General features: G+C 42.0%; 1 protein-coding gene across 6 annotated transcripts in view; it reads right to left on the bottom strand.

Moving 5' to 3' along the window:
- Positions 1-8,509: 8,509 nt before the first annotated feature.
- INF2 (inverted formin 2) overlaps positions 8,510-26,115 on the bottom strand; it is a 93,022-nt gene continuing 75,416 nt past the window's right edge. For 2 of the 6 annotated variants that reach the window (XM_058162830.1, XM_058162835.1), the window contains 8 exons: positions 25,232-25,302; positions 24,773-24,893; positions 24,190-24,354; positions 19,929-20,031; positions 18,192-18,344; positions 14,603-15,382; positions 13,757-13,834; positions 8,510-11,086 (listed from right to left, as the gene is read on the bottom strand). In XM_058162830.1, coding sequence (XP_058018813.1) covers positions 13,758-13,834; positions 14,603-15,382; positions 18,192-18,344; positions 19,929-20,031; positions 24,190-24,354; positions 24,773-24,893; positions 25,232-25,302 — 1,470 coding nt within the window. In that variant the 3' untranslated portion in view covers positions 8,510-11,086; position 13,757. The remainder of the gene's footprint in view (positions 11,087-13,756; positions 13,835-14,602; positions 15,383-18,191; positions 18,345-19,928; positions 20,032-24,189; positions 24,355-24,772; positions 24,894-25,231; positions 25,303-26,115) is intronic. The other 4 variants (XM_058162833.1, XM_058162831.1, XM_058162832.1 and 1 more) reach the window with 4 other exon arrangements.

Below are 26,115 nucleotides of genomic sequence, written 5' to 3'. Positions count from 1 at the left end.
TCTTTTCAAAAATAAACCACGATGTCTCTAGGAAGTTTCTTTTGCCTAGCAATCCAAGAATTAACTCTATAAAATTTTGTCAATTTGATAAGCAACCTCTTGTGGATCAAGTTCAATAAATTCAGCCAGAGCTTCTGATAAAGTTTTTTTTAAATCTTCCCCTTTTTCCTCATTCAAACCCCTAATTCTCAGAGCTCCTTCCATCATTCTATACTGCATCACCACCACTTGATCTTCATTTTTATCCAATTTGATTTGCATTCCCCCCATTCTATTTTCTATTTGTTGATTTGACTGAACAATTTCTTGCACCTCCTCCTCCACCACCTCCAATCTTTTTGCCAAACCTTGAAAAGCCATCAGGATATCTTCTCTTATTTTTTTATTATTCTCTTTTATTTCTTCTCTTATTTTCTCATTATTATCCATAATCTCCTTAAACCTTTCTTCAGACACTTTCCCTTGCTCTTTAATCAGATCTTCTAAAGCTAGTTCAGAACCCCTTCTACCCCCAGTCTTATTTATTTATTTATTTATTTATTTATTAAATTTGTATACCGCCCTTCTCCCGAAGGACTCAGGGCGGTTCACAGCCAAGTAAAATAGACAATACAATATAAATACAATTAAAATACAATTAAAAAACTTATTAAAATTGGCCACAATTAAAATTTGAGACTAAAACCCATTAAAATACCTATAAACTTAAAAACTACCCCAGGCCAGCGCAGATAAATAAGTAAGTTTTAAGCTCGCGGCGAAAGGTTCGGAGGTCCGGAAGTTGACGAAGTCCTGGGGGGAGTTCGTTCCAGAGGGCGGGAGCCCCCACAGAGAAGGCCCTTCCCCTGGGTGCCGCCAGACGACACTGTCGCGCCGACGGCACCCTGAGGAGTCCCTCCCTGTGAGAGCGCACGGGTCGGTGAGAGGTATTCGGTAGCAGCAGGCGGTCCCGTAAGTAACCCGGCCCTATGCCATGGAGCGCTTTAAAGACGTTCACCAACACCTTGAAGCGCACCCGGAAGGCCACAGGCAGCCAGTGCAGCCTGCGCAGGATAGGTGTCACTCGGGAGCCACGCGGGGCTCCCTCTATCACCCGCGCAGCTGCATTCTGGACTAACTGTAGCCTCCGGATGCCCCTCAAGGGGAGCCCCATGTAGAGAGCATTGCAGTAATCCAGACGAGACGTCACAAGGGCGTGAGTGACTGTGCACAAGGCATCCCGGTCAGAAAGGCGCAACTGGCGCACCAGGCGAACCTGGTGGAAAGCTCTCCTGGAGACGGCCGTCAGGTGATCTTCAAAAGACAGCCGTTCATCCAGGAGAACGCCCAAATTGCGCACCCTCTCCATCGGGGCCAATGACTCGCTCCCGACAGTCAGCCGCGGACTCAGCTGACTGTACCGGGATGCCGCATCCACAGCCACTCCGTCTTGGAGGATTGAGCTTGAGCCTGTTTCTCCCCATCCAGACCCGTACGGCTTCCAAACACCGGGACAGCACTTCGATAGCTTCATTGGGGTGGCCCGGTGTGGAAAAGTACAGCTGGGTGTCATCAGCGTACAGCTGGTACCTCACACCGTAACCACTGATGATCTCACCCAGCGGCTTCATATAGATGTTGAACAGAAGGGGCGAGAGAATCGACCCCTGCGGCACCCCACAAGTGAGGCGCCGCGGGTGACCTCTGCCCGTCAACACCGTGTGCGACGGGCGGGAGAGATAGGAGGAGAACCACCGATAAACGGTGCCTCCCACTCCCAATCCCCCCAACCGGCGCAGCAAGATACCATGGTCGATGGTATCAAAAGCCGCTGAGAGGTCTAATAGGACCAGGGCAGAGGAATAACCCCTGTCCCTGGCCCTCCAGAGATCATCCACCAACGCGACCAAAGCCGTCTCAGTGCTGTAACCGGGCCGGAAGCCGGACTGGAACGGGTCCAGATAGACAGTTTCCTCCAGGTGCAGGGGGAACTGATATGCCACCATACTCTCTACAACCTTCGCCGCGGGCGGGTTGGAGACCGGACGATAATTACCTAAAACAGCCGGATCCAGGAAGGCTTCTTGAGGAGGGGTTCACCACCGCCTCTTTCAAGGCGGCCGGAAAGACTCCTCCAACAAGGAAGCACTTGTAATCCCCTGGAGCCAGCCTCGTGTCACCTCCTGAGTGGCCAGCACCAGCCAGGAGGGGCAGGGGTCCAGTAACCACGTGGTGGCATTCAATCTACCCAGCACCCTGTCCATGTCCTCGAGTCACAGGGTCAAACTCATCCCACACAACATCACCAAGACCGCCTCAGATACCTCGTCTGAATCGCCACAATTTTGGTCCAAACCGTCCCTAAGCTGAACGATTTTATCGTATAGATAACGTTAAACTCCTCAGCACGTCCCGCGGGTCATCCCGCTCCCCTGGCGAAGGAGGAGCGGGTCACCCGAAACAGGGCAGCTGGGCGGTTATCTGCCGACGCAATGAGGGAGGAGGCGTAGGAACGCCTCGCTTCCCTCAGTGCCACTAGGTAGGTCCTGGTATAGGATCTAACTAGTGTCCGATCAGCCTCTGAACGGCTGGACCTCCAGAAACTCTCTAGGCGTCTTCTCTGGCGTTTCATCCCCCTCAGCTCCTCGGAGAACCAAGGAGCCGGTTGGGATCTGCGCCGGGTCAGAGGCCGCAAAGGCACGACACGGTCTAAAGCCCCAGCCGCAGCCCATTCCCAGGCTGCAGCTAGTTCCTCTGCCGTGCCGTGAGCCAGACCCTCAGGAAGTGGCCCAAGCTCCGTCCGAAACCTCTCTGGGTCCATCAGGCGCCTGGGACGGTACCACCGTAATGGTTCCGTCTTAGGTGGTTTAGTAGCCATTTCAGTTTTAAAATTCACAAAATATAAGTCTAGAAACTTCTCTTTTCCCCTTTAAGTATAGGAGAGCTCAGTTCACTTCATTAAAATCCACACATAACTTTTCTTATCTTCTTATTCGTCATTTTCACTCCCGTTCAGGCGCCATCTTTAAGAGTCAATTAAAACAAAGGAGAAAAAAAAATTTCTCTTTTTTAAAAGGTAGAAGTCCGGAAATCAAAAATACTTGCAATCCAATAATCGTCCGCTTGCACTCATTCCGTCTGCTTAAAGAGATCCATAAAGATAAGACAATTAGCAGAGATGGACACCTTCTTCTTTTCCTGCTTTTGCAGACACGCACTGAAGTCGGAGATGGCAGGAATATTTATGGGACCCGTCGACCCTTCGAGGCTCTGCTTAATTAAAACAAAGCCTCTGGGGAGGTCTACCAACATTTCCTGCGCTCTTATCTTCCCCCTTTCATCCAGGGAAAAAGATTAAAGCCGGCTTTTCCTGGCTTTTACGATGTTCAGTGCGGAGCCCCTTTAATTAGGGCTCAGCGAAGAGGTGGAGCCACCCGGAAGTCTCGGGAAGAGTATTTTGTGGTAGCCAAGCCACAGCATCAAATTGTCACAGGGTCTTGCTATTCCAATTGGCCTATAATTCTACCTCTTGCCTTGAAAAGTCAAGATTTCAACTGCTACACAGTTAAGTGGACTTTGGGATTCAAACAACATGGTTGTTGAGGAGAAGGTACTTTGTTCATAATTGTCCTGGGACAGTTTGGGGGGGTAAAACTGCCTCCTTCTCCTCTGCTAGTATTGACAGAATTAGTAAGTTCAATACAACACTGTATTCTGAATGTATTGTGTAAATCAGTCCAGAGTCTACATTTCTTTTACAGAATGACTTCTGAGAATCTCACTGCAGGACACATAGAGCCATCACCTGGACAAACCGTGTGATTGCATTTATGTATAATTTTCCAGGTAGGTAGTCATGTTAACCTTTCACAGCCAATTCAGTGGAATAGGGCTACCAGAACTGAATAGTATACGTCTAGAAGGCCACTACTGGGTAGCAAAGAGTTAACCTTTGATGGGCCTCTTGATTCTGTGGCAGTTATCTGGATCTCACAGCCCAAGCCTGGTAGGCCCAAGAACTCTTTTCAACAGCACCTAAAGATGGCACAGTCATGCACCAGCAATCTTTTTGTTTTTTGCTACTGCCCTTAAAGTTGTTTTCATCCGTTTCTCAAGCCTCACAAGGGGCAGCCTTAACAATGTGTTTTAGGACAGGGGCAGTGGTGGGATTCAGCCAGATCGCACCACTTCGGGAAAACCGGTTGTTAACTTTCTGAGCAGTTTGGTGAATTGGTTGTTGGAAGAAATCATTAGGGCAGAGAACCGGTTGTTAAATTATTTGAATCCCACCACTGGACAGGGGTCTCCAACCGTGTCAACTTTAAGACTTGTGGACTTCAACTCCCAGAATTCCTCAGCCAGCTTTGCAAAAGTTGACAAAGTCCCTGGATTTAGGACACAATATAGTGATTTAAAAAAACACACACCCCTAGATCTGAATCATATTCTGTTTTCTTCAGAACTTACGCTCTCTTCTGCATTTGGGTTGCTTTGCCTTTGTGCCTGATCTGACACACCTTTAGAAATAGGTCACAGGGAAACATGAACTAGATCGCCAGCATAATTCTGTATTTGTTTTGTAAGCCTTGTTGCAGAGTTGCTTGTAGAAACATCCCAAATACAGTGGGGGGTGTCTTCCAGAGCACCTTTGAAAGTGATTGATTTTTTAATGTTGCAGAAGATGTAATGAGACTATTTAAGTAATTGAATATAAACCAAATCATGGTTAATTTTTCACTACTTTCACCAACTTTTTGGAGTGTGGACCCTGGTATGTCCTTCAAAGTCCCAATGCACATTTCATGTTAAAAAAAAAGGTTATATACCAGAATTAAAGGTTTGGAAGGAAGTGCAGAACTGCAAAAAACAACAACAACAACAACAACCCTCACTATCTTTATTATTACTCTCTTGGGGGCCATGGTGACATGAGGACTAGAGATGCCAAGCTACTTTTATCGATCTATTTGCTACAGGAGGTTATTCTGATCATTGCCATTCAGCCATTCATGTAGAAAAGGCATGGCAGGCAGGACAAAAAGGTGCTATGTAATCTTTGTTTTCTATTGAGACATTTGGGAAGAGTCTTCTTTTATGTCAGTGCTTTAACCCAGGCATTGTTGTTTAATGTCACATTTCAGATTTTTACAAACCAGAGTTTTCCATATGCATTGAATTACAGCAACCATGTTCAACGAACATGGTCATATGCCAGTCTGTTCATGCATCTGGCAATGCAGAGGATCTTTAGAGCAGGGGTCTGCAACCTTGGCAACTTTAAGACTTATGGACTTCAACTCCCAGAGTTCCTCAGCCAGCTTTCAGACCTCCAGAGGGCCTGGGGTGGGTGGGAAAGGCCATTTTTGCCCTCCCCAGATTCATAGAGGCTCTGGAGCCAGGTGAGAGAGAAAAACGGACCTTCCCCACCACTACTCAGGCCCTCCGGAGGCAGGAAACAGCCTGTTTCCCTACTTCTGGTGGGCCCAGAAGGCCCGAAAATCAGCTGGCATGCCGGAGCTGAGCTCACATGCCCACTGATACGGCTACGTGTGCCACCTGTGGCACGTGTGCCATAGGTTCGCTATCATGGTACTAGAGCTTATGTATACGCATTGCCAATTGGCGTAATATTTCTACATTTTTGGAATTTCACCTTCCATGATACAAAAGACCACAAGCTGGATTCTAGACACAAGGCTACAAATTAAATCAAGATGCTGGATTGGGGTGTCAAACATGCGTCATCACGGTGGCATCATGTGACGTATTGCGACTTCCCCCCCCTTTGCTAAACTGGGTGTGGATAGGGTCAGCATGTGAAGTATCTGCCCCACTGGCCACGAGTTTGACACCCCTGCCCTAGATGATAAAGTAAAGCAGTCCTTCTGAAGTGGAGACCTTCAGATGTGCTGGAACTCCAAATGATCTAACAGTATAACAGAGTTGGAAGGGACCTTGGAGATCTTCTAGTCCAAACCCTTGCTCAAGCAGGAGACCCTATACTATTTCAGACAAGTAGTTGTCCAATCTCTTTTTAAAAACCTCTAGTGATGAAGCAACCACGACTTCTGGAGGCAAGCTGTTCCAGTGATTAATTGTTCTGTCAGGAAATTTCTTCTTAGTTTCAGGTTGGTTCTCTCCTTGATTAATTTTCATCCATTGCTTCTTGTTCTGCTTTCAGGTTTCTGCTTCGGAGAATAGGTTGACCCCCTCTTCTTTGTGGCAGCTCCTTATATAGTGGAATACTGCTATCATGTCAGCCCTTGTCCTTCTTTTCATTAAACCCAATTCCTTCAACTGTTCTTCATATATCCCCTAATCCAATCTCCTTATTATCTTTGTTATTCTTCTCTGCACTTTTTCTACTCTCAACATCTTTTTTATATCATGACAACCAAAACTGGATGCAATATTCCAAGTGCAGTCTTACCAAGGCATTATAAAGTGGAATTAACACTTATGTGATCTTGATTCTGTCCCTCTGTTAATTTAGCCTAGGACTGCATTGGCTTTTTTTTGTGGCTTCAGCACACTACTGGCTCATATTTAAGTGACTGTCCAGTAGGACTCCTAGATTTCATTCAGTTGAGAGTGATTAAGCCAGGTACCTCCAAAAGAGGGGTGCTATTCAGCAGGTTCTGAAAACTGGTAGCGAAAATTTTGAGTAGTTCGGAGAACCGGCAAATGCTACCTCTGGCTGGCCCGAGTGGGGTGGGAATGGAGATTTTGCAATATCCTTCTCCCAGGAGTGGGGTGGGAATGGGGATTTTGCAATATCCTTCCCCTGGAGTGGAAATAGAGATTTTGCAGTATCCTTCCCCTGCCATGCCCACAGAACCGGTAGTAAAAAAAATTTGAATTCCCCCACTGCTCCAAAATCTATACCTGTGCATTTGGTTTTTCTTGCCTAAGTGTAGAACCTTACTTTTTTCACTATTGAATTTTCATTTTGTTCGATAAGGCCCAGTGTTCAAGTCTGTCAAGACCCTTCTGTATCTTGAACTTATCTTCTTGAGTGTTGGCTATTCCTGCCAGCTTGGTGTTGTTTGCAAATTTGATGAATTTATCTTCTATCCCTGTTTAAATTATTGATGAAGATATTGAAGAGTACTTCTGTATTTTGTGCTTAACTTTTGGAGTATTGGTTATTCCAAGCCAATGCTTTTAGGAATTTTGGTAGTTGGAATAAAAACACACAAGGATCTATTTCACAATAAGGCATGCTCCTTATATTCCCCCTTTGTGTTCATGCTTTGACAGAGTCAACTGAGATACCACATCCCTGTGCATTTTGACAGAGATAGAGGGGACAAGTAGTAAGATCGTTGTTTTGCTTCCAGGAAGGATGGCAGCAATGGTAAAACATGTATATATTATTGCAAAGACAACTACCTGGTCATGTCCATGAAGTCAATAGGATTCAGGTGCCATTTGAAGGGAAGCTTAGCTTTGTAGAAAAGACAGTTGTAATTATCTTTAGAATCAACTTATACTTGGACTATATTATTTCATGTTGCAGGATTACTCATTGGATTGAGAAATCCTGCTACTGGGAAGCTAAATTAGTAATAATAAGTGATACAGGCCAAATATGGATTTATACACTGTTAATGTAGAGCATCTTTAATTTCTTGTAGAAAATATTGGGGCTTAGCTCAGATGATATGTTGTGAACCATGATTTGCAGAATGATTCTAATTACCCTAAACAAAAGTCATACAAACCAGATTATGGTTCAGTACAACAGTAGCTGATTAATCGATACGTCGAACATAATAATTCAACAAAAATAAATGTTAAAAAAGTAGCTAAAAGCTGTCATGACCATCACAACTGGGTATATTTCAGCACCATGAAATCTTGTGCAAGTATTAGTATGGGAGGCTAAGATCTTAAAAGTGAGATCAATGGTGAAATGTAAAATTTGTTACTACTGGTTCTGTGGGCATAGCTTGGTGGTGGTGGGTAATGTGACTGGGTGGGTGTGGCCAACTTTTTTTTTACTTTTAAAAGCATTTTTTCTACAACCTCTTCCGCCAAAGAGGTTGTAAAAAATGCTTTTAAAAGGCTCTGACGATCCCAGCTGAGTTGCCTGATTGTCAGAGGCTTTTAAAAGTATTTTTTGGCTGAAGAAAAAATGCTTTTAAAAGTAAAAAAAAAACAAAAAACAACCCTCTGATGATTGCGGGGCTCTGCTGGGAATGGGGGGGGGAGGGATTTTTACTACCGGTTCTCTGAACCACCTGTCGCTATTGCTACTGGTCCGAACCAGGAGCATTTCATCCCTGAGTGAGATCCTACATTTTAGAACATTTTGGTGAATTTTAATGAAACATACATGGGGCAGGAATGTACATTATTTTAGAAGACTTTTGGTCCCTGGATTAATGCAATTAATCTGGCAATGGAGTATATTTAGAAACAGCAGCTTTCAGGCAAGCTTAAAAACTTGAGGGACACAATCTGAACATTTGATTTGCACATTTCAGCACTTATAACACAATGAAATAATCAAAATCAATGTTGTAAACTTGTTAAATGAAAGCAAGTTTATTGTGCCAAGTGTATGTGACCTAAGCATATACACACATAAATATAAACACAGACTTGGAGATGTTATGCCATAGAACCATCAGAAGGTTCTACATAAACTTATTGTAGATTTCATTGTGACAAAATACTATTGTTGACTTGGGTTGGCGGGGAAAACAATTCCATTAAAAAAAATGGAAAATCTGATAACTACAATAGCATGCAGAAGTAAGAAGACTCAACTACAGGAGCCCAGTCTCCTTAATTTATCACTTTGTGACACCTTGGAACTCACTGCTTCTATGTACAGTGAAAGTAGGACATGCTCTATTATGTAATTTCGTATGCTGGAGGAAAGTAGTATCTAGTGTTCAGAAATTGCTCTCATAATCATCTCCACAAATTGCAGCAGCCTCTCTCAACCTGATGTCCTCTAGATGTACTATACCAGTGGTTCTCAACCTTTTCTTCACAATGGACTCTTTGAGTACCTTTTGTTGCCACAGACCATGGCCACAGATTACCAAGACTTAACTCAAGATTTAAATCATAACATTTCTTCAAGCCTTTGAGGAACCCCTGTGACGACATTGCTGCCCCCTCCCAAGGGTCGGTGGACCACAGGTTGAGAGCCACTGTAGTATACTATTACAGGTTATTATTCTTGTTAGCATATGGCATTGTTACAGTAGTCAGAAAACCACAATGCTACTGCAGAGTAGTAGTTTGGCTTGCCAAGGTACCAGCCCTATTATAGGACACTGTTGTGTGTTTCCCAAGGTGCGTCACAAGAGAGCGAGCTGGCTTCGCATCATAGAGAAAGGTGAGTGGCCCTTCCTGCAGCATCACCCAAGGCCCCTCTCTCTTCCCATTGCTACCACACAAATGGGTGCCACAGGTAGGAAGGTTCAGAACCATCAGGAATCTGATTCCTGCATAAAGCAAAAGCTCATCTCCCCACCAAAGTGGTACCTACCTATGTATTTGCATAGAATATGCTTTCAAACTCTTAAATGGGCAAAAGCTCAGGAAAATGACAGGAACTCACCCTGCCGCGCAATGCTTGGGCTTGAACTCCCAGAGCTGAGACCATCTCTAGTGTCATTAAGCCACTGGGCAACTGTCCTTCCTACTATTAAAGGTGTTGTAGTGCAACATGTCTGGAGCATTTTTTCTCCATCTTAGTAATTTTAAAAAATATGGATGAACTCCCAGAATTCCCCAGCAACGTAATTTAAAGATGCCAAGGCTGGAAGAAACTGCTGTGAAGGCACCTGGCTTGGTTACATTCTTGAGTCCTGTTCAAATTCTGTGATAAACTAAAACATGGGTAAAGTTAACTTCTTGTTTCAAATACCCATGCTTGCTTTTTTAAACCTGGCATTTTCTCGACTTCTGGAGTTCATAATTCCCCATTATTCTAGCCTGCATAGGCAAAAGCTTTCATGTGGAGACCTTGAGAAGTCTGTCCCAACAGGTTTGGAGAGGAAATCAAAGTTAGCTTTGCAAAGCCCACTATAACACAGCATTAGTTTTATTTCAGCAGGATATCGCTCAATCAATACCTTCTTTCCAGATTATAATTGCTAAATTCTTATAAAGTAATTTCTACATCTTCAGTCTCATATAAGTGAATATACAAAAGGGAACAGATATTTACAAATCTGCAATTCTCTCCATAGTACTCATAAACTACAAAAAATTACTTTAGAATTTTTTTTTACGATAAAAGGGAATCACATTCCCAATATTAACGCTAAAATATTTCCATTAATGTTATACATAGGCAACAAGAAAAAGATATCCCTAGCCCCAAACACATTGACTATCACCAACACAAAAAAGTGTAAATTGATTGCATTAATAATAACATTACTTTGGGAAGAAGTTTTCTTGAAAAGAAGTGTCGCAGTGCTTGTAGTGAGAAAGAGGATGGGATAGACTAATTCATGTGTTCATATGGACAGTAATTGCATATGTAGTTGCAGTCAACTACATGGGTGGTATCAGAAGAATTACTAATTTTCTTTAAGACAAATCTCTTTTGTCTAATCCTTGGTCTTGTGTAAAAACAGGAACGTGATATGTATCTGATAGTATCACAAAAAATGTTTGCTTCAACCTGGTGTAAAGTATAGCACAATCAAATTGAAGGGTGTTGTTAAACACAGATCTTTGCAAAATCAGGCCTTGTTGGATTGCATTTCCTAAACTGACACATTATCTAAATGTGAGATTGGTGCCATAAAACTTTCAATATTTTCTGTGTTAAATTCAAAAGATGACTGTGTTAGCTTCAATTTGTTCCAGGTCTGTCTTAGATCACATCTCCTTCACCTTATGCCAAACAATTTTGTCCATTGGGAGTTGACTCCATGGTCCCAAAGTAGCAGAAAATTATTTTGGGATAAGAATTTTGTATAAGGCACAGGCTAAGGGTGCTTTCAAGTCTGGAAATAGCATATATTTGAGTACCTCCAGACAAAAATTAACTGCACCCTATTACTATGGCTTCTTTCAATAGCTGACGCCACTGAATAGCATGCTTTTTAGTTTTTCTGTCTTGCTGCGCCACCTGCAAAGGAAAGGAAAAGTCAATTTTTAGTGCCACTTCGAGATTACATTGTTCAAACAGCCATTTCGCATTATCTATAGATTCCATTCAAACTGCAATTTGCTTAGCTTTAATACTTATGTCTGCATTGTGTGTCTCTAGACCATTCCCTGGGCTCATCAGCTAAGAATTATAATGGTCCCAAAATGTCCAAACTGAAAATAATAATGAAAAGTGAAGAGATTTAATTTTGAGCTTTGATTCCAAATGAATGTGCTATTGGCAGAGGTAGGAACGAAGAGTTTAAGAGTTTTCCATCTAGCCATTCTGAGCATCTCCTATGGCCTTGGAACGAAGTCCTGCATGTTCAGCCACATATCAGTCTTGCTACTTAGCATTCTATAAGCACTTCCAGACAAATTTTCTTTAACTTTTAGATCCTTGTTCACCTAGATAAAATTTAATCAATTAAAGGAGTTGATTGAGGTTGGTTGGTTGATTAAGGCCTGACTGAGATTTACCTATTGATGCTCAGACACCAGAGTCATGACACTGAGGAAGGGAATGGACCAGTGGTGAAATGTAAAATTTGTTGCTCCTGGTTTTGTGGGTGTGACTTTGTGGGCATGGCTTTGTGGGGGCGTCATGTGGGCGTGGCCAACCTTTTTCTTTTCTTTTTCAAAGCATTTTTTTTACTAGTGGTTCAGACAAATAGGTAGTAAAAATGCTTTAAAAAAGTAAAAAAGAGCTTCCGATCATCACAGTATGCCACGCAATTAATATAATAATATAATATAATATAATATAATATAATATAATATAATATAATATAATATAATATAATATAATATAATATAATATAATATAATAATATAATAATATAATATAATATAATATAATATAATATAATATAATATAATATAATATAATATAATATAATATAATATAACAACAGAGTTGGAAGGGACCTTGGAGGCCTTCTAGTCCAACCCCCTGCCCAGGGGATTGTCGGAATTGTCGGAACCTTTTTTTTTTTTAAATCATTTTTTTACCACTAGTAAAAAAAAAATTATCACTACCAGTTTGCCCGAACCAGAGCAAACCAGTAGCATTTCACCCCTGGAATGGACACACTAGAAGTTGGATACTCTATAATCAACCTTTTGAGTTGGCTAACTCAAAACCGATCATAGAAAATTCAGTTGTTAGATCATCCAGGATCTCCACATGTGTTTGGTGCTTCCAATTGGAGATCCTCTATAACAATAATAATTCATTGAGGGCCGCATCAGGGTTGTGTTTGACCTTGGGGGGCTGGGGTGGGCATGGCCAGGTTGGGTGTGGCCAGCTTGAAATCACTTGTGTCGGGGGTGCCTATAGTGGCTCGAGCTCTCTGCCAGAGAAAATGGGCTCCCAAGCTCCATTTTCAGCTGTGACAGCTTCCTGCAACCTTGTCAGCGAAAACGGAGCCCGGAAGGGCTTCACGCTTGCAGAGGCACCAAGGGCTGTGGGCCATCCTTCATTGTTTCAGTCGCCCCCACGGGCCAGATCTGGCTCGTGCGCCTTAAGTTTGACACCCCTGTTCTATAAAGTTAAAGAGGTGAAGATGTCCCCTGCAACACTGAAAAGTTGTAGGGTTGTATAGTTGTAAATACTTTTATTAGAAGGTATTTTTGTGGCGAGAGAAGTATTGAAAAAGAAAACATCTGAACAAATTGTTGTTGAGTGGGGGAAAGAGGGGCTTTGGTTGAAAATAATGGAGAGTTGTTGGAATCCTCACTGAAAAATGTTCAACATAATTTTCATTTCTGATAACACACTGTAAGAACAAAAATAGATGAATTGGTAAAACAAGCATGTTGATTACATAGTAAAGCACTTGAAAGTCACATGTCATTTGATTGGTTTATGTTATGGCTGCTTGCAATCAGAAGACAAAGGAGAAAGTAATGCAGTTGCAGGAATGGCCAACTTCTTGTCTGAAAACAAATGGAAACTGATTCTGAGGAATAATTAAGAATTTTTAGGGTACTAGGAACATGATCCAGATCCAATGGCTAGGATGTAATTTGCAAGGCTGACCTTTGCCCTTCCATCCAAGAGGAGGGAGATCTGCAAAACCCTGTAGCCATTTCCTAAGGACCACTGGATTTTACAATCAATGAATATTCTACAACATCAAAGCCATCTTCAACAGTATTCAACAAAGACAATGGGACTGAAGGATTGTGTTAGGACTGGAATCTTTTTTTCCAAAGCCCTTGACCAGCCTTATTCTGATTCTGTAGTGAAGATGACCATACCTGAAATTGCATTTTTGTAGAATTTCAGAGAATGGAAAATGAGGATCAGACAAAAGGAAGAACATTTGCTATTAACCAACATATCTAACAACATTAAACAACTTAAACAACAGACAATGCTTTCCTCCAAATAAATGATGCTTGGCTGACACAAAAGACCCAAAGCCTGGAGTCTTGCTGGCTGATTCCAGAAGTACAGAAATTGAGCTCAGATAGCAAATCACCCAAAATAAAAAGCATCGTATTAAAAAAAAGAAATAACATAGTGCATATAATTAGCTACAAGAAGCATAGCTTTATGTAGTGATGATCAACAACTTCATTAGGTGTGTAAGATCCCAACGCAATGGTTAGTCACATACAGCAACAGCCCTGACGGTTTACATACCTCACTGTATCTCACAAACTCTTTTTGTTTTTTTATCTCCAGTATCAACCATCGCTTTTAAATCAGTGTCAACCACTGCTTTCAAATAAAAGAGAAGACAACTAAATGTAGCCACAAGATATTAGCAAATACCACTATAATAACACAGTCATGGGATAACAATCAGTGGGCAAGGACACAAGGGTCTCTCTCACGATTGGGGTCCCCAACCCAGGTCCGTGAACCAGCACTGGTCCACGGCATGCCAGAAACTGGACTGTGCAAACAAGCAAAGCCCCATCCTGGGATGCAGGCAGCACACGAAACCACACCCCCCCTCTGGTCCACTGAGAAACCTCTTTCCATGGAACTGCTTCCTGGTGCCCAAAAGGTTCGGGGGTCCCTGCTCTAGATTAATGGCATTTTAGTCAATTAAGTGTTTGAATCAACCACATGTGCATGTGACTAAAACAATAGCTTTGAAACAAAAATCAAATTCATTATTATCAAAGGTATGCATGTGCACCAGGCGCTATAGTAGAGAAGGCATTCCACTTGGGTCAAAGGAGTAGGGAACATTTTTATAAAAATGAACCATGTCATCTACAGTTTTGTAAATATTTGCATTACCATAATGCACTCCACCCCAAACATCCAGCTGATCATTTAATAAATTAAACAGTCTATTTGTGAAATTGAGCTTTCCAAATCTGGATCCTTCCAGATAATTTGGATTATGCCTGCCATCAGTGCTACCTATTGGGGATGCTAGCTCAAGTTGTAGGTGAAAATATTTGGGAGGACACAGTTGAGGAGGTCATCCTGATTTGGCCCTAATGTTCAAAGACCGCAATGAAAATGCCTTACTTGAATGGCTTTTGCTGTGCCTCTTTTTCTTCTTGCGCTTTGATGAACTTCTTTGGCCATCTTTTCCAGCTTGGGCTTGTTCTGAAGGTACTGTTGCTGAATATGAAGAATCAGTTACCGGTTCTTCTAAGAAGGACTTATCCTGGGACGTGTCGAACAAGGAGTCTGAGGAAGGGTCTTCACTGACTTTAGATGCTTCTGGCAGGGCCAAAGTTTCAAGGGCCATTTCTTGAGAGGTTGTGAGCTGTGTGTTTCCAGGTATTTTTTCTCCTGTATCATCATTTCTATCAATACTGTTTACCTGGTCATTTGAATTTAAATGGTTCCATGAGCCATCAGGTTCAGTTCTACTAGCTGGGTCCCCTGAGTCAACCTCATCGGCTTTAATATTCAGGCTGGTTGAATGTCCTGAGTGACCACTTGTAAACTCTACAAAAGAAATGGAATGAGACAACACTAAATCATGGTCATTGGCATGGTGAAAGGAACAGGAGTCAGTTTCCTCTTGCAAATTTGTTCCATTTGGGGCTTCTCTATTTTCCTCCAAAACAAAGGAATGTAACGAGGCCTTTTCATTATCTGTCTGGGCTGGAGAAGAGATGGCATTCCCAATGGCATCAGGTGGCTTCTGTAAATTCAGTGAGTCAGTAGCCATTTCAGTTTTCTCATTTGTGGTAGCCCCTTCTGAAGGCTTTGTATTTTCTAATTGATCCTGGAAATTATTTTGCGTCCTTGAATCATCTTCTTGCTTTGGGTCTTTCACATCCTGAACGCTTTGGTCTGAAAATTAATGATACCAATAAGAATGAAATCCAATACAAATAGTTGTAGTTTAGATCAGGGGGTCTCCAACCTTGGCAACTTGAAGACTTGTGGACTTCAACTCTAGAATTCCTCAGCCAGCTTTGGAATTCTGGGAGTTGAAGTCCACAAGTCTTCAAGTTGCCAAGGTTGGAGACCACTGCTCCAAGTCACGTCCCATCCGAGATGTCAGGAAAACAGAATCTCCTTGCCTTGGCTGCAGCGAGCTGAAGTCCACAAGTCTTCAAGTTGCCAAGGTTGGAGATTCCTGGTTTAGACTGAGAAAAGGTTGCAACTGAATCATCCCAACTTCCCCATCGAAAACGAAACAAAACAAAAAAGAACAGGGAGAAAATAGTGATAATGTGGGAATTACTATAATCTCAGTGTGTGGGATTACTTTTATTCTTCTCTTCTGAGAAGAATTTTCCTGCGAGTTTTCCTGTTGTCCCTTTTCTTAGCAGTAAGAAAAATAATGTTGAAATAATGGAAACTCCTCCACACCCCATTGCAGTGTGCAGCAGTGAACAGAATTTATAGGAATTGTATTTGGAGAGGGGAAGATAACAATTTTCTTTTTAGTCTTGTCATGGTAATTTCTCTGCCTCTGCAGTACAGGATATTAGAAAGAGCCCCCCCCCCAAAAGTGTCACATACAAGCCTTACATATGCTCCACCACTGGAAGTTTTTAAGATGTTGGATAACCATTTGTCTGAAGTGGTGTAGGGTGTCCTGCCTAAGCAGAGGGTTATACTAGAAGACCTTAAAGGTCCCTTCCAACTCTGTTATTATATTATATGTAAGCAATTGTGTTTACTTAGTACCCTAAAACAAAAGGTGGTGTTTGGGGCCTGTATTATATTAAAACACTGTAATGGTTAAATCTCCTAGAAACTAGTAGATAGTGAGTTGTAGTCTGCCCTTAAGCATGACAGCTGACTTTGGGCCAAGTGCCAGGAGACTGTGAGTTCTAGTTCTGCCTCAGACATGAAAGCTAGCTGGGTGACTTTTGGCCTGTCACCCTTTCTCAGCCCAACTCGCCACATAGGATTGTTGTGGGAAAAAATAGAAGGAGGAAAAAGGAACATTAAGCACCGCCTTGACTTAATTGTAAAAATAATTAAGATAGGATATAAATAAATAAATATTTGTATAAATAAATAGATGTTTAAATAAATACATAAATTTAGACAGAGACTAAGAGCATAGAACATTCTTTCATAAACAAACACCAGCATATTAGGACATATAAAACAATCATTTCAGGAGAAGTATTCAATTATGCGCTGTTGTTGTTTTTAAATGCATTTTTTCAACACTTTGTGCATATAGATTCCTGTCATTTGAGCTCCCCTCTGTGATCTTGAACTTTAGTACACTTCAAATTAAAAACAACAACAGCTTACTTTTGAAGAGAACTCAACACTGGACTGTAAGCTTACCAAACACAAGTTCAAATCATCACAGGATATAGATATACTGTGTTCATTTTCTATCTCTGTTTCACAATCCCATTGTGTGTGTCTATGTGTTTGTGCCTACATGGGTTTCTTTATCAGCTGTGGGGGGAGGAAAATTTAACAACTTCATGTTGTCATTCCATTAGGAACAGAGACTTTGAGGAGGCCAATGATATGGGTCTATCCCAGTAGGAAAGTACCTGGCTGACCTCATCTGCGCTTCCAACTAGAGAATTCCTTGTCTGATTAGATTGGGAAGCAAAAAACAAAGAATCCTAAAAGATTAAACCACTTCCATCTTGCTACCAAGAAAACGGTGTAAATGTGCCCCTCAACTTGTCAGGAATCAAGCTTGATTTGGAGGCATTTCTGCTCTTAATGATATGGACCATACTAGATGTGACCACATGAGGGCATTTTCCAACCAAATGTGGTTTTCATTTCTATTTGGAAAAGGATCAGGTGCAACTAGTAACAATAAATATCTCCAAAAACAACGTTCTAACATTAAAAAGAAAGAAAGAAAGAACTATGCTAGTTAGATTTATACTGTTCCCAGTTCATACTATTCCCTTTTCCCATAAACATTTGCAAATAGCAATAAGAAAAAAAATATAATAATTTCTGGATGCTGAGGTGATATTACTTCATGCTGTTTCTCTTTGAGAATATTTTTGAAAAGAGGTTTGAGACAAATAACAGAAAGAAGACAATGAATTCTATTCATTCTCATTCTAGATTTATTTACTATTTAATAAATTTATATAGCCACCCATTTCATTGAAAATGACTCTGGACAGTGCAGAAACAATCAGAACAATACAAAATTAAAAAAAATGTAAAATATAAAAATCCATATTAATAAATATTATAAATTTAAAAAATATCATAGAATAGTAAAATGGCCTCTTCAACAATGGAGCCATTTGAGCAAGTCTACAATTGCCAGGAAGCCCCAGACTTGATGACATAGGAATGTGTTCGGAATATGGAAATGAGCTTTAATTTCAGGGAGAAGAATGTTCCATATAAGGTTGGTGTGAGAGCAGAGAACGCATATTTTCTGGGACCCACCAAATGGAGGTTCCTATCTGAAGGTACCTGCAACATGCCTTCTCTGCCAGATCTAATGGAATGTAGACATAGACATGAGAGATAGTTCCTCAGATAGCCCACACAATAAAGAGTATTAAAGTTTAAAACCATCCCCTTGCACTAGACCTGGAAGCAAACTGGCTATCAATGGAAACAGATGGAAACAATGTGGACTTTTGTAGGTTAAGCAAGGGGGAAAAACTCATGAAATTTTCTGATATTCTGTTCTTACCAATCACTTTTCCTCTCTGAGGTGTGGTTTTCATGGGAGTGTCTGTGCCATTTTTGTTTCTGGTTGTTTTTCGTAGCTGGAATCCCTTCCTTATATCAGCCAGCAAAGCATCAATAACACAAACCTCCTCTTGTTTGACAGCTCCTTTCTTAACTAGAGTTGGAATTTGGAGAAAAAAGTGAGTTGGTCAATCGGATTGAGACTGTGGTTGGACTGGAGGCCCTATATTTCACTGCATCTTATTTTGGGTCCCATTGGCCTGCAGTTGCACATGCAAAACAACTTAACAAACAAATTGTGTTTTGGAACCTGGGAAAAAACTAATCCAAATGTTCATCCTTTGATGAGCACTTATCCTTGCAATTTCTAGCACCGACCCACCAACTAAACACATCTATGCAAATAAATCTCATCCATCCAGGGTTCACTTTTTTTTTTGACTAGTGCTTTATTTTCTGGCTCTGCGGAAGAATTACAAAAGCAACCCAGATGTTAGCACTATCTCTGTTCATAAAGTAGAAGTCCTGATAACTGGGAAAGAGGGAGCAGAATTACACATTTAAATAGCTTTTAGTAGCTCTCACTGAAACTTGAGTACAACAGAACAAGCAACTATAGTTCTGATTATTTTGAAAGTAATTACCTGGAAAGCTTAACATTATTTCCTTACTAATTGTATTATGCTTCAGTGTAGCAAATTATATGAAGAGATTATTTTTCCCTTGCATCAAGGCTGTACACTTTATTGTATTGATGCCAGATAATATATGCACAGGCGCTAGATAGCATATGCACAAGAAGAGCATTAAAACAATAAGCTGCTTTCAGTTTCTTTGTGTGTATGTATGTCTCTGTGTGTGTATCTCTTTTGTGTATATGTGTCTGTCTGTGTCTGTCCATCTACCCATCCATCCATCCATCATTTTAGTAAAAAGACACATAGTAAACAGGTAAAGGTTCCCCTCGCACATATGTGCTAGTTGTTCCTGACTCTAGGGGGTGGTGCTCATCTCCGTTTCAAAGCTGAAGAGCCAGCGCTGTCCGAAGACGTCTCCGTAGTCATGTGGCCAGCATGACTAAACACCAAAGTCACACGGAACCCTGTTACCTTCCCACCAAAGGTGGTCCCTATTTTTCTTACATTTTTTACGTGCTTTCGAACTGCTAGGTTGGCAGAAGCTGGGACAAGTAATGGGAGCTCACCCTGTTATGCAGCACTCGGGATTCAAACCGCTGAACTGCCGACCTTTCAATCGACAAGCTCAGCATCTTAGCCACTGAGCCACTATGTCTTAGACACATACCTATACCTATATATTCTGGTTGTTTTGCTGCCATTATAACTTGCCTGGTATTCAAGCTGATGTGCTTAGCATTCTTTTCTTCTTTTTGTCTTGCCTCCAAAAAAGCTATTATGAAATTGGGTGACTGAGAGATTGAACCTCACTTAAAGCGTCAAGATGGCTTTGAATTTAGGCCTTCCTAAAGCACTCCAGTATTGTAACTATGACAACATACTGACTGACATGTACCTTTCACTAAACTCACTGGAGCTTACTCTAGGCTAACTGGTATCTGGCTTAAACCATATTGACAGCAGTACTTGAAATGAAATACTTCCTCCCACAGGTACTGCATGCAGGTTCATTAGGAAGTAAATTCAACTGAATTCAATGGGCTTGTTGCCAGATACAGGCTTGTGGAACCTAAGTAAAGAAAAACTTTTACATGACTCACTGGTTTTCCCATCTTCTCCTTTCGGCTTCTTAGCTTCTTCTTCTTCCAACTGTTTCTTCCTTTTCTCAGCTTTGGCTGCTTGTTCCTTTCGGTCCTTGTTTTCCTGTGTATGAGGAACATGGGATATAAAAAGTACATCTAACTTCTGCCTGATTTCCACCTGTCATATTAAATGCTGCACATTGGGCCTACTTAATTTCCATTGCAAAGAAATTTCTTATGAAAGTAGTTCTTGACTTATGATTTGGTGAATAAGCGATGTGGTTATACAGCAAGATGTAATATGACTGTGTCACTTAGTGATGGCAATCCCAGTTGCCATCATCAACCGACAATCCTGGGTCGTTAAGTGAGTATACACCCATGCCCTAAGATAAGCATTGTCTCAAGGATGGGTTCCACATTTTTTTACTACCGGTTCTGTGGGTGTGGCTTATTTGATGGGCGTGGCCTGATGGGCACGGCCAACTTGAAGTCACTCACGGCAAGGTGGACTGGCACCTTGCTGTGAGTGACATCAAGTTGTCCACGCCCACTCAGTCACATGACTGATGCTGCAAGAGACAGGGTGATTTCTCCCGGGGGACAGCCAGGGCTTTGCCTCCTCTTTTCCTCAGAGGAGCTGCCTTCAAGTCCTTGCGAAGGGACACACACACACACACGCAAACACACATACACAGCCCTGTCGCCTCCACTGCTGCTTCTTTTGCTGCCTGTTCCTTGCCATTCTTAAAGTCTTGCTCCTGCTGTTGCTGAGGTGTCCCTAGCCTGGCTACTGGGCCAATCAGGACTTGCCTTTGGCTGCAGGGAAAAAAAAGAAGTCAAGAGCAGCCCCTGAGCTGAGGTGTGCGCCAGAAAGCCCTTCTGCACTCTACTCCAGAAACTTTTGGAAAGGGGCTTTTTGGTTTTGACTCAGGGGTTGCTTTTGCCTTCTTCCACCCCACCCCCACAGCTGAAACCAAGCCCAACACGACCCAGATGCCGGGCCTGGTATATCAGGTCAGCAATGGGAGGAAGAAGATGGTGAAAGTCCCCTGGGGTAGCAGAGCACAGGGTGGCAGGGGGCCAAATGAATGTAGATGGAAGGAAGATAGGCTGATGGGGGAGTCAAAGTCCTTGGTCATCAGCGTGGGCAGGCTGCCAAGCACTAGAAATTTGATCACCTGTCCAAGAAGGTGCTGCTATAACTTTGGGCACAAGTTGCAAGCCCTTCATTCAGCACCATTATAACTGCAAATGGTTGATGAATGAATGGTATAAGGAGAACTATCTCTAGTCCAAAGAAGCTATATCTTATTTTAGCTTTGCTGCAAGAAATTCCCTTTACTGAATCATTTGCTTAGGTCAGACTGCTATTTGTAAGTCCAGGGTTGAACTATGTATTAAGTGCTCCCTTCTTGGATGCCCAAGTATAAAGAATTTCTAATTCATTAAACCACAGTTTCTTCTCATGTCTGTGGAAGGAAACTGTGGCTGAAGTCTGCCATGCAACAAATCACAATTAGATCAACATTAAGACAAACTATATCCTATCTGTCTTTTGGAATCCTGAGATTCAGAGTGTCTAATTAAGGAATCAGAACTAAGAAAAATCAGTGCATAAAACGAAATATACGTAAGGAGAAAGAAATAGTGCAACATAAAATAATTTATATATTTTTTAATAGAGGTGAGACACTAAAACTCATCAAGAGGCCACAAAAAGGGGACAATGAGATGAGAACCAAATTGTAGCTGAACTACCAAGAAAGACAAACCAATCTAGTGGCGATAAGGGTGGCGAAACGGGGATATTTCGCCGCTCTCATCGCATCGGCAGATAATTGCCCAGCCGCCTTGTTTAGGGTGACCCACTCCCTTCTTTTTCAGGGGGCCAGGGAGGACCCCTTGCAAGGTCGTGCTGAGGATTTTGGACAGTATCTGCACGATAAAATCGCTCAGATTCAGGAGGGGCTGGACACAGACTGGGTAGATTCAGACGGGGGGATGGGGGCAGGTCTTGAGGTTATCAGCTGGGAGGAGTTTGACCCTGTGGCTCCCGAGGACATGGACAGGATACTGAAGAGGTTGAGAGCAACCACATGTTTACTGGACCTATGTCCCTCCTGGTTGGTACTGGCCACACAGGAGGTTACACGAGGCTGGCTTCAGGAATTATTAATGCTTCTTTGAGAGAGGGTGTCTTTCCGGCTGCCTTGAAAGAGGCGGTGGTGAGGCCCCTCCTCAAGAAGCCTTCCCTGGACCCAGCTGTTTTAGTGAACTACCGTCCGGTCTCCAACCTTCGCCTTGTGGTGAAGGTTGTTGAGAGTGTGGTTGCATATCAACTCCCTCTGTACCTGGATGAAACTGTCTATCTGGACCCGTTCCAGTCCGGTTTCCGACCTGGGTACAGCACAGAGACGGCTTTGGTCGCGTTGGTGGATGATCTCTGGAGGGCCCGGGACAGGGGTTGTTCCTCTGCCCTGGTCCTATTGGATCTCTCGGCGGCTTTTGATACCATCGACCATGGTATCCTGCTGCTGCGGCTAGAGGGGTTAGGGGTGGGAGGCACCGTTTTTTGGTGGTTCTCCTCCTATCTCTCTGACCGGGATGCCCTATGTACGGTCACTCATGCCCTTGTCACCTCCTGTCTGGACTACTGTAATGCTCTCTACATGGGGCTCCCCTTGAAGAGCACCCGGAGGCTTCAGCTGGTTCAGAATGCAGCCGCGCGGGTGATAGAGGGAGCAAGTCGAGGCTCCCATATAACACCACTCCTGCGTAGGCTGCACTGGCTCCCGGTGATTTTCCGGGTGCAATTTAAGGTATTGGTTACCACCTTTAAAGCACTTCATGGCATGGGACCTGGCTATTTACGGGACCGCCTACTGCGACCGACGGCCTCCCAGCGATCAGTGCGCTCCCACAGAGTGGGCCTCCTTGGGGTACCGTCGGCTAGACAATGTCGGCTGGCGACCCCCAGGGGGAGGGCCTTCTCTGTGGGGCTCCAACCCTCTGGAACAAATTACCACCTGGTATTCGCCAACTCCCTGATCTCCGGACTTTCCAATGTGAGCTGAAAACATGGCTGTTTCATCGCGCAGGACTGGCCTGTTTTAATTGAGAATTTTAAATGGGTTTTAAGGAGTTAGCCTAAATTTAAATATTTCATTTTAAATTATTATTTTAATGTTTGTAATATTGTTTTTTATACGGCTGTAAACTGCCCTGAGTCCTTCGGGAGAAGGGCGGTCTAGAAATATAAATAAATAAATAAATAAATAAATAAATAAATAAATAAATAAATAAATAAATAAATAAATAAATAAATAAATAAATAAATAAAGTGCTTTCAAAATCTTGCAGGAAAATGCTTGGGAAAATACAGACTCAGTAAGAAGAAATGTGTATATTTTCGTTAGGCAATCAGTTCCCCAAGAATCATTCTGAAACTAAAGCCCTGGTATTATTTTAATGTCAACTTTCCAATGATGCACAGAGATGGAAGTTCAACTCAGTAAAAATAGAACAGCTTTAGACTTCAGGAATTCCTTCCATTTGTGTTATTTTCATGTCCACATCTGCACTGTGTGCATGTAGGAAGAAAAATGGAAAATGGAAAGAAAGGGAATGGGGGAGGGGAGAGGAGGAGAGGTGGACCTAAATCTTCTGTTATACTGTGCACAGTAGTGCCAACTCCAGTTAATCTGCTATGGATTTTATGACTTCTTTTCCCTCAAAGAAGGAAAATTATGAACGATGCTGACAAGTGTTACATCTGCAACTTCCGGTGCCATTAGGAACTGTTTTGGAATCAAATCCAAAATGCTGTGCACTTGCAGCCCTCTAGTTTGATTCTGTGTTAGTGTGTATGTGTGGTCTAATAGTCTAAAATGATATTATCCATCCAGTGATGGGTTTCAAAAATTTTTACTACCAGTTCTGTGGGTATGGCTTGGTGGGCGTGGCTTGGTGGGTGTGGTATGGGAAGGATATTGTAAAATCTCCATTCTCTCCCCAATCCAGGGGAAGGTTACTGCAAAATCCCCATTTCCTCCCAATCAGCTGGGACTCAGGAGGCAGAGAATAGATGGGGGCGGGGCCAGTCAGAATTTTTACTACAAGTTCTTTGAACTACTCAAAATTTCCGCTACCGGCTCTCCAGAACTGGTCAGAACCTGCTGAAATCCACCTCTGTATCCATCTAAGGACTTTAACAATATTTTTGCTGTGCATAACAATGAGGTTTCACACAGTTCTGATCTTATTTTTTAACGCAAACCTTTAGTGCTTTGATGTAGAGATCACGGAAGGTTTTCATGATGTTAAATATCTCCTCCAAACACAATTTGTTCGGATCTTCACAGAGATAGTTCGCAAGCTCTGTTCTCTTAGTTTCAACGAGTTCAAACACATCCTCCAGCTTTCTGTTAGCAGTTAAGCTACCCTGGAAGAGATTAAAATTGAAATTCTAAAAGGATCCGCTAACTTCATAAGAGGCCGCTGTGAATCAGGTGGCTAGGATACTGAAGACCATTGAGAGGTTGATAGCTTGACGGCTCAAAACCCTAGAGTGTGAGCCATGTGACAGAATGAGCTTCTGTCAATTTGTCCCAGCTCCAATGACCTAGGAGTTCAAAAACATGCACGTGCAAGAAGGTATAGGTGAATAAGTATCACTTTGGTGGGAAAAATAGCAAGGGCATGAAAAGCCCTTGTGCATCCCTTGGGCAATGGTGATGTCTCAGGATAATCCTTTCAACTTGGAAGTGCCTTGCGTTCGACACAAATGTAGTAGTAGTTAACGACATGGAATCAGTGGAAGTATCGTCCAAGGAGAGTTTGAAGAGTTGTGTTATACCAACCTGAATGGCTGTTTCATATTGGGATTTCACTTCTTCTGTTGAGGATGACAGCTTCCGTTCAAGTTCCAGCAATTTCTTTATATTGGAGCTGGATTCAGAACGAATCACGTCTAGATTGATTCTGAAAAGAAACAAGCCATACATGCTGTTTCTGCATCTATTGATTCATAGGAACCAAGTGGGAATTCTGTGGATGTGATGGGATTGTACAACCCTAATTGTGCAGAAAACAGCTTCAAAGGTTTTAGGCTATTATTATGGAGGTTCAAACAATTACATTGCTGTGAATGAGTTTTTGATGAGGAATATCATCGTGCTTTAAAGTATGATTAATCAAATTATTTACCTATTAAGCATGGCCTTATTTATTTGCTAGGTCTTTTTTCAACAATAATGCAAGAAAGAAGTATTTCTACAAAAATAGTTTTTGCCAATAATAAAATATATAGCGATCCCTACCCAGCTGCCTTTGAAACACACTCAAGATCTTTGGGAAGCTGAAGCAAATCGGTGTGATTTTTTTCCACTTCCTAAACCAGACAAAAGAAAAAAAGGGGAGAAAATAGAAACATTCCAATTATACACATGCACAATTTATGATAGCTGCAGTTTCTCTGTATGTCAACTCATTATTCAGAGATTATTAGCACAGTAATACTGGCTGCCTATCAGTCTTAGTTAAACAGAGATCTATCAAAGAGATGATCTCTCTGCCTAAGAATCCCCGAACATCCATGGATGACCTGGAGGCAGGTGATTTTCTGCAGTTGGGTGAAACTAAATGGAACTACTCCATTTAATAGTCTGCCTTGAACCCTCTGTATTCAACTTAACTATTAACCATGGACAGCTCAATGAGTGGGAATTAAAAACAAGTTTCTAAAGGGTTGTTGCAAAAACTTCCAAGCATCTTGTGTGAACAGTAAAATGGGGATCACACTAAAATAGACTGCAAGTCAACCAATTGGGACTCCCTTCATCTAGACCAAAAGCATTGGGCCAGTTGTATATCAAGGCAGATTGTTCCAAGAAGGAGGGGCTGCCACTACATTTGATGAACTGGACTGTATTATATACTAAAATACATTTGTTAAACTTTGTGAAAATTCAAAAGAATCTGTTTAAAAAGCAACCAGAAAGATCTACCAGAAAGATAAGGGAAAAAGAATCGTGTCTAGGCTGGATGGATTCTAAAACAACGAACTGCAATAATTTAAGCCCTTCTTCTGTATCTAATATTTTGCAAGGACGTCTAATATTCCCTTGGAATAATTTGAGCAGTATACTTAATGCCAGAAAATAAGATTAAAAAGTACAAATAACAATTTGACCAAAAATTGGCA

Source organism: Ahaetulla prasina, chromosome 1, assembly GCF_028640845.1.
Source record: "Ahaetulla prasina isolate Xishuangbanna chromosome 1, ASM2864084v1, whole genome shotgun sequence".
NCBI lineage: Eukaryota > Metazoa > Chordata > Lepidosauria > Squamata > Colubridae > Ahaetulla > Ahaetulla prasina.
The sequence above is the reverse complement of the archived record's forward strand: the minus strand, read 5'-3'. Positions and strand labels throughout refer to the sequence as shown.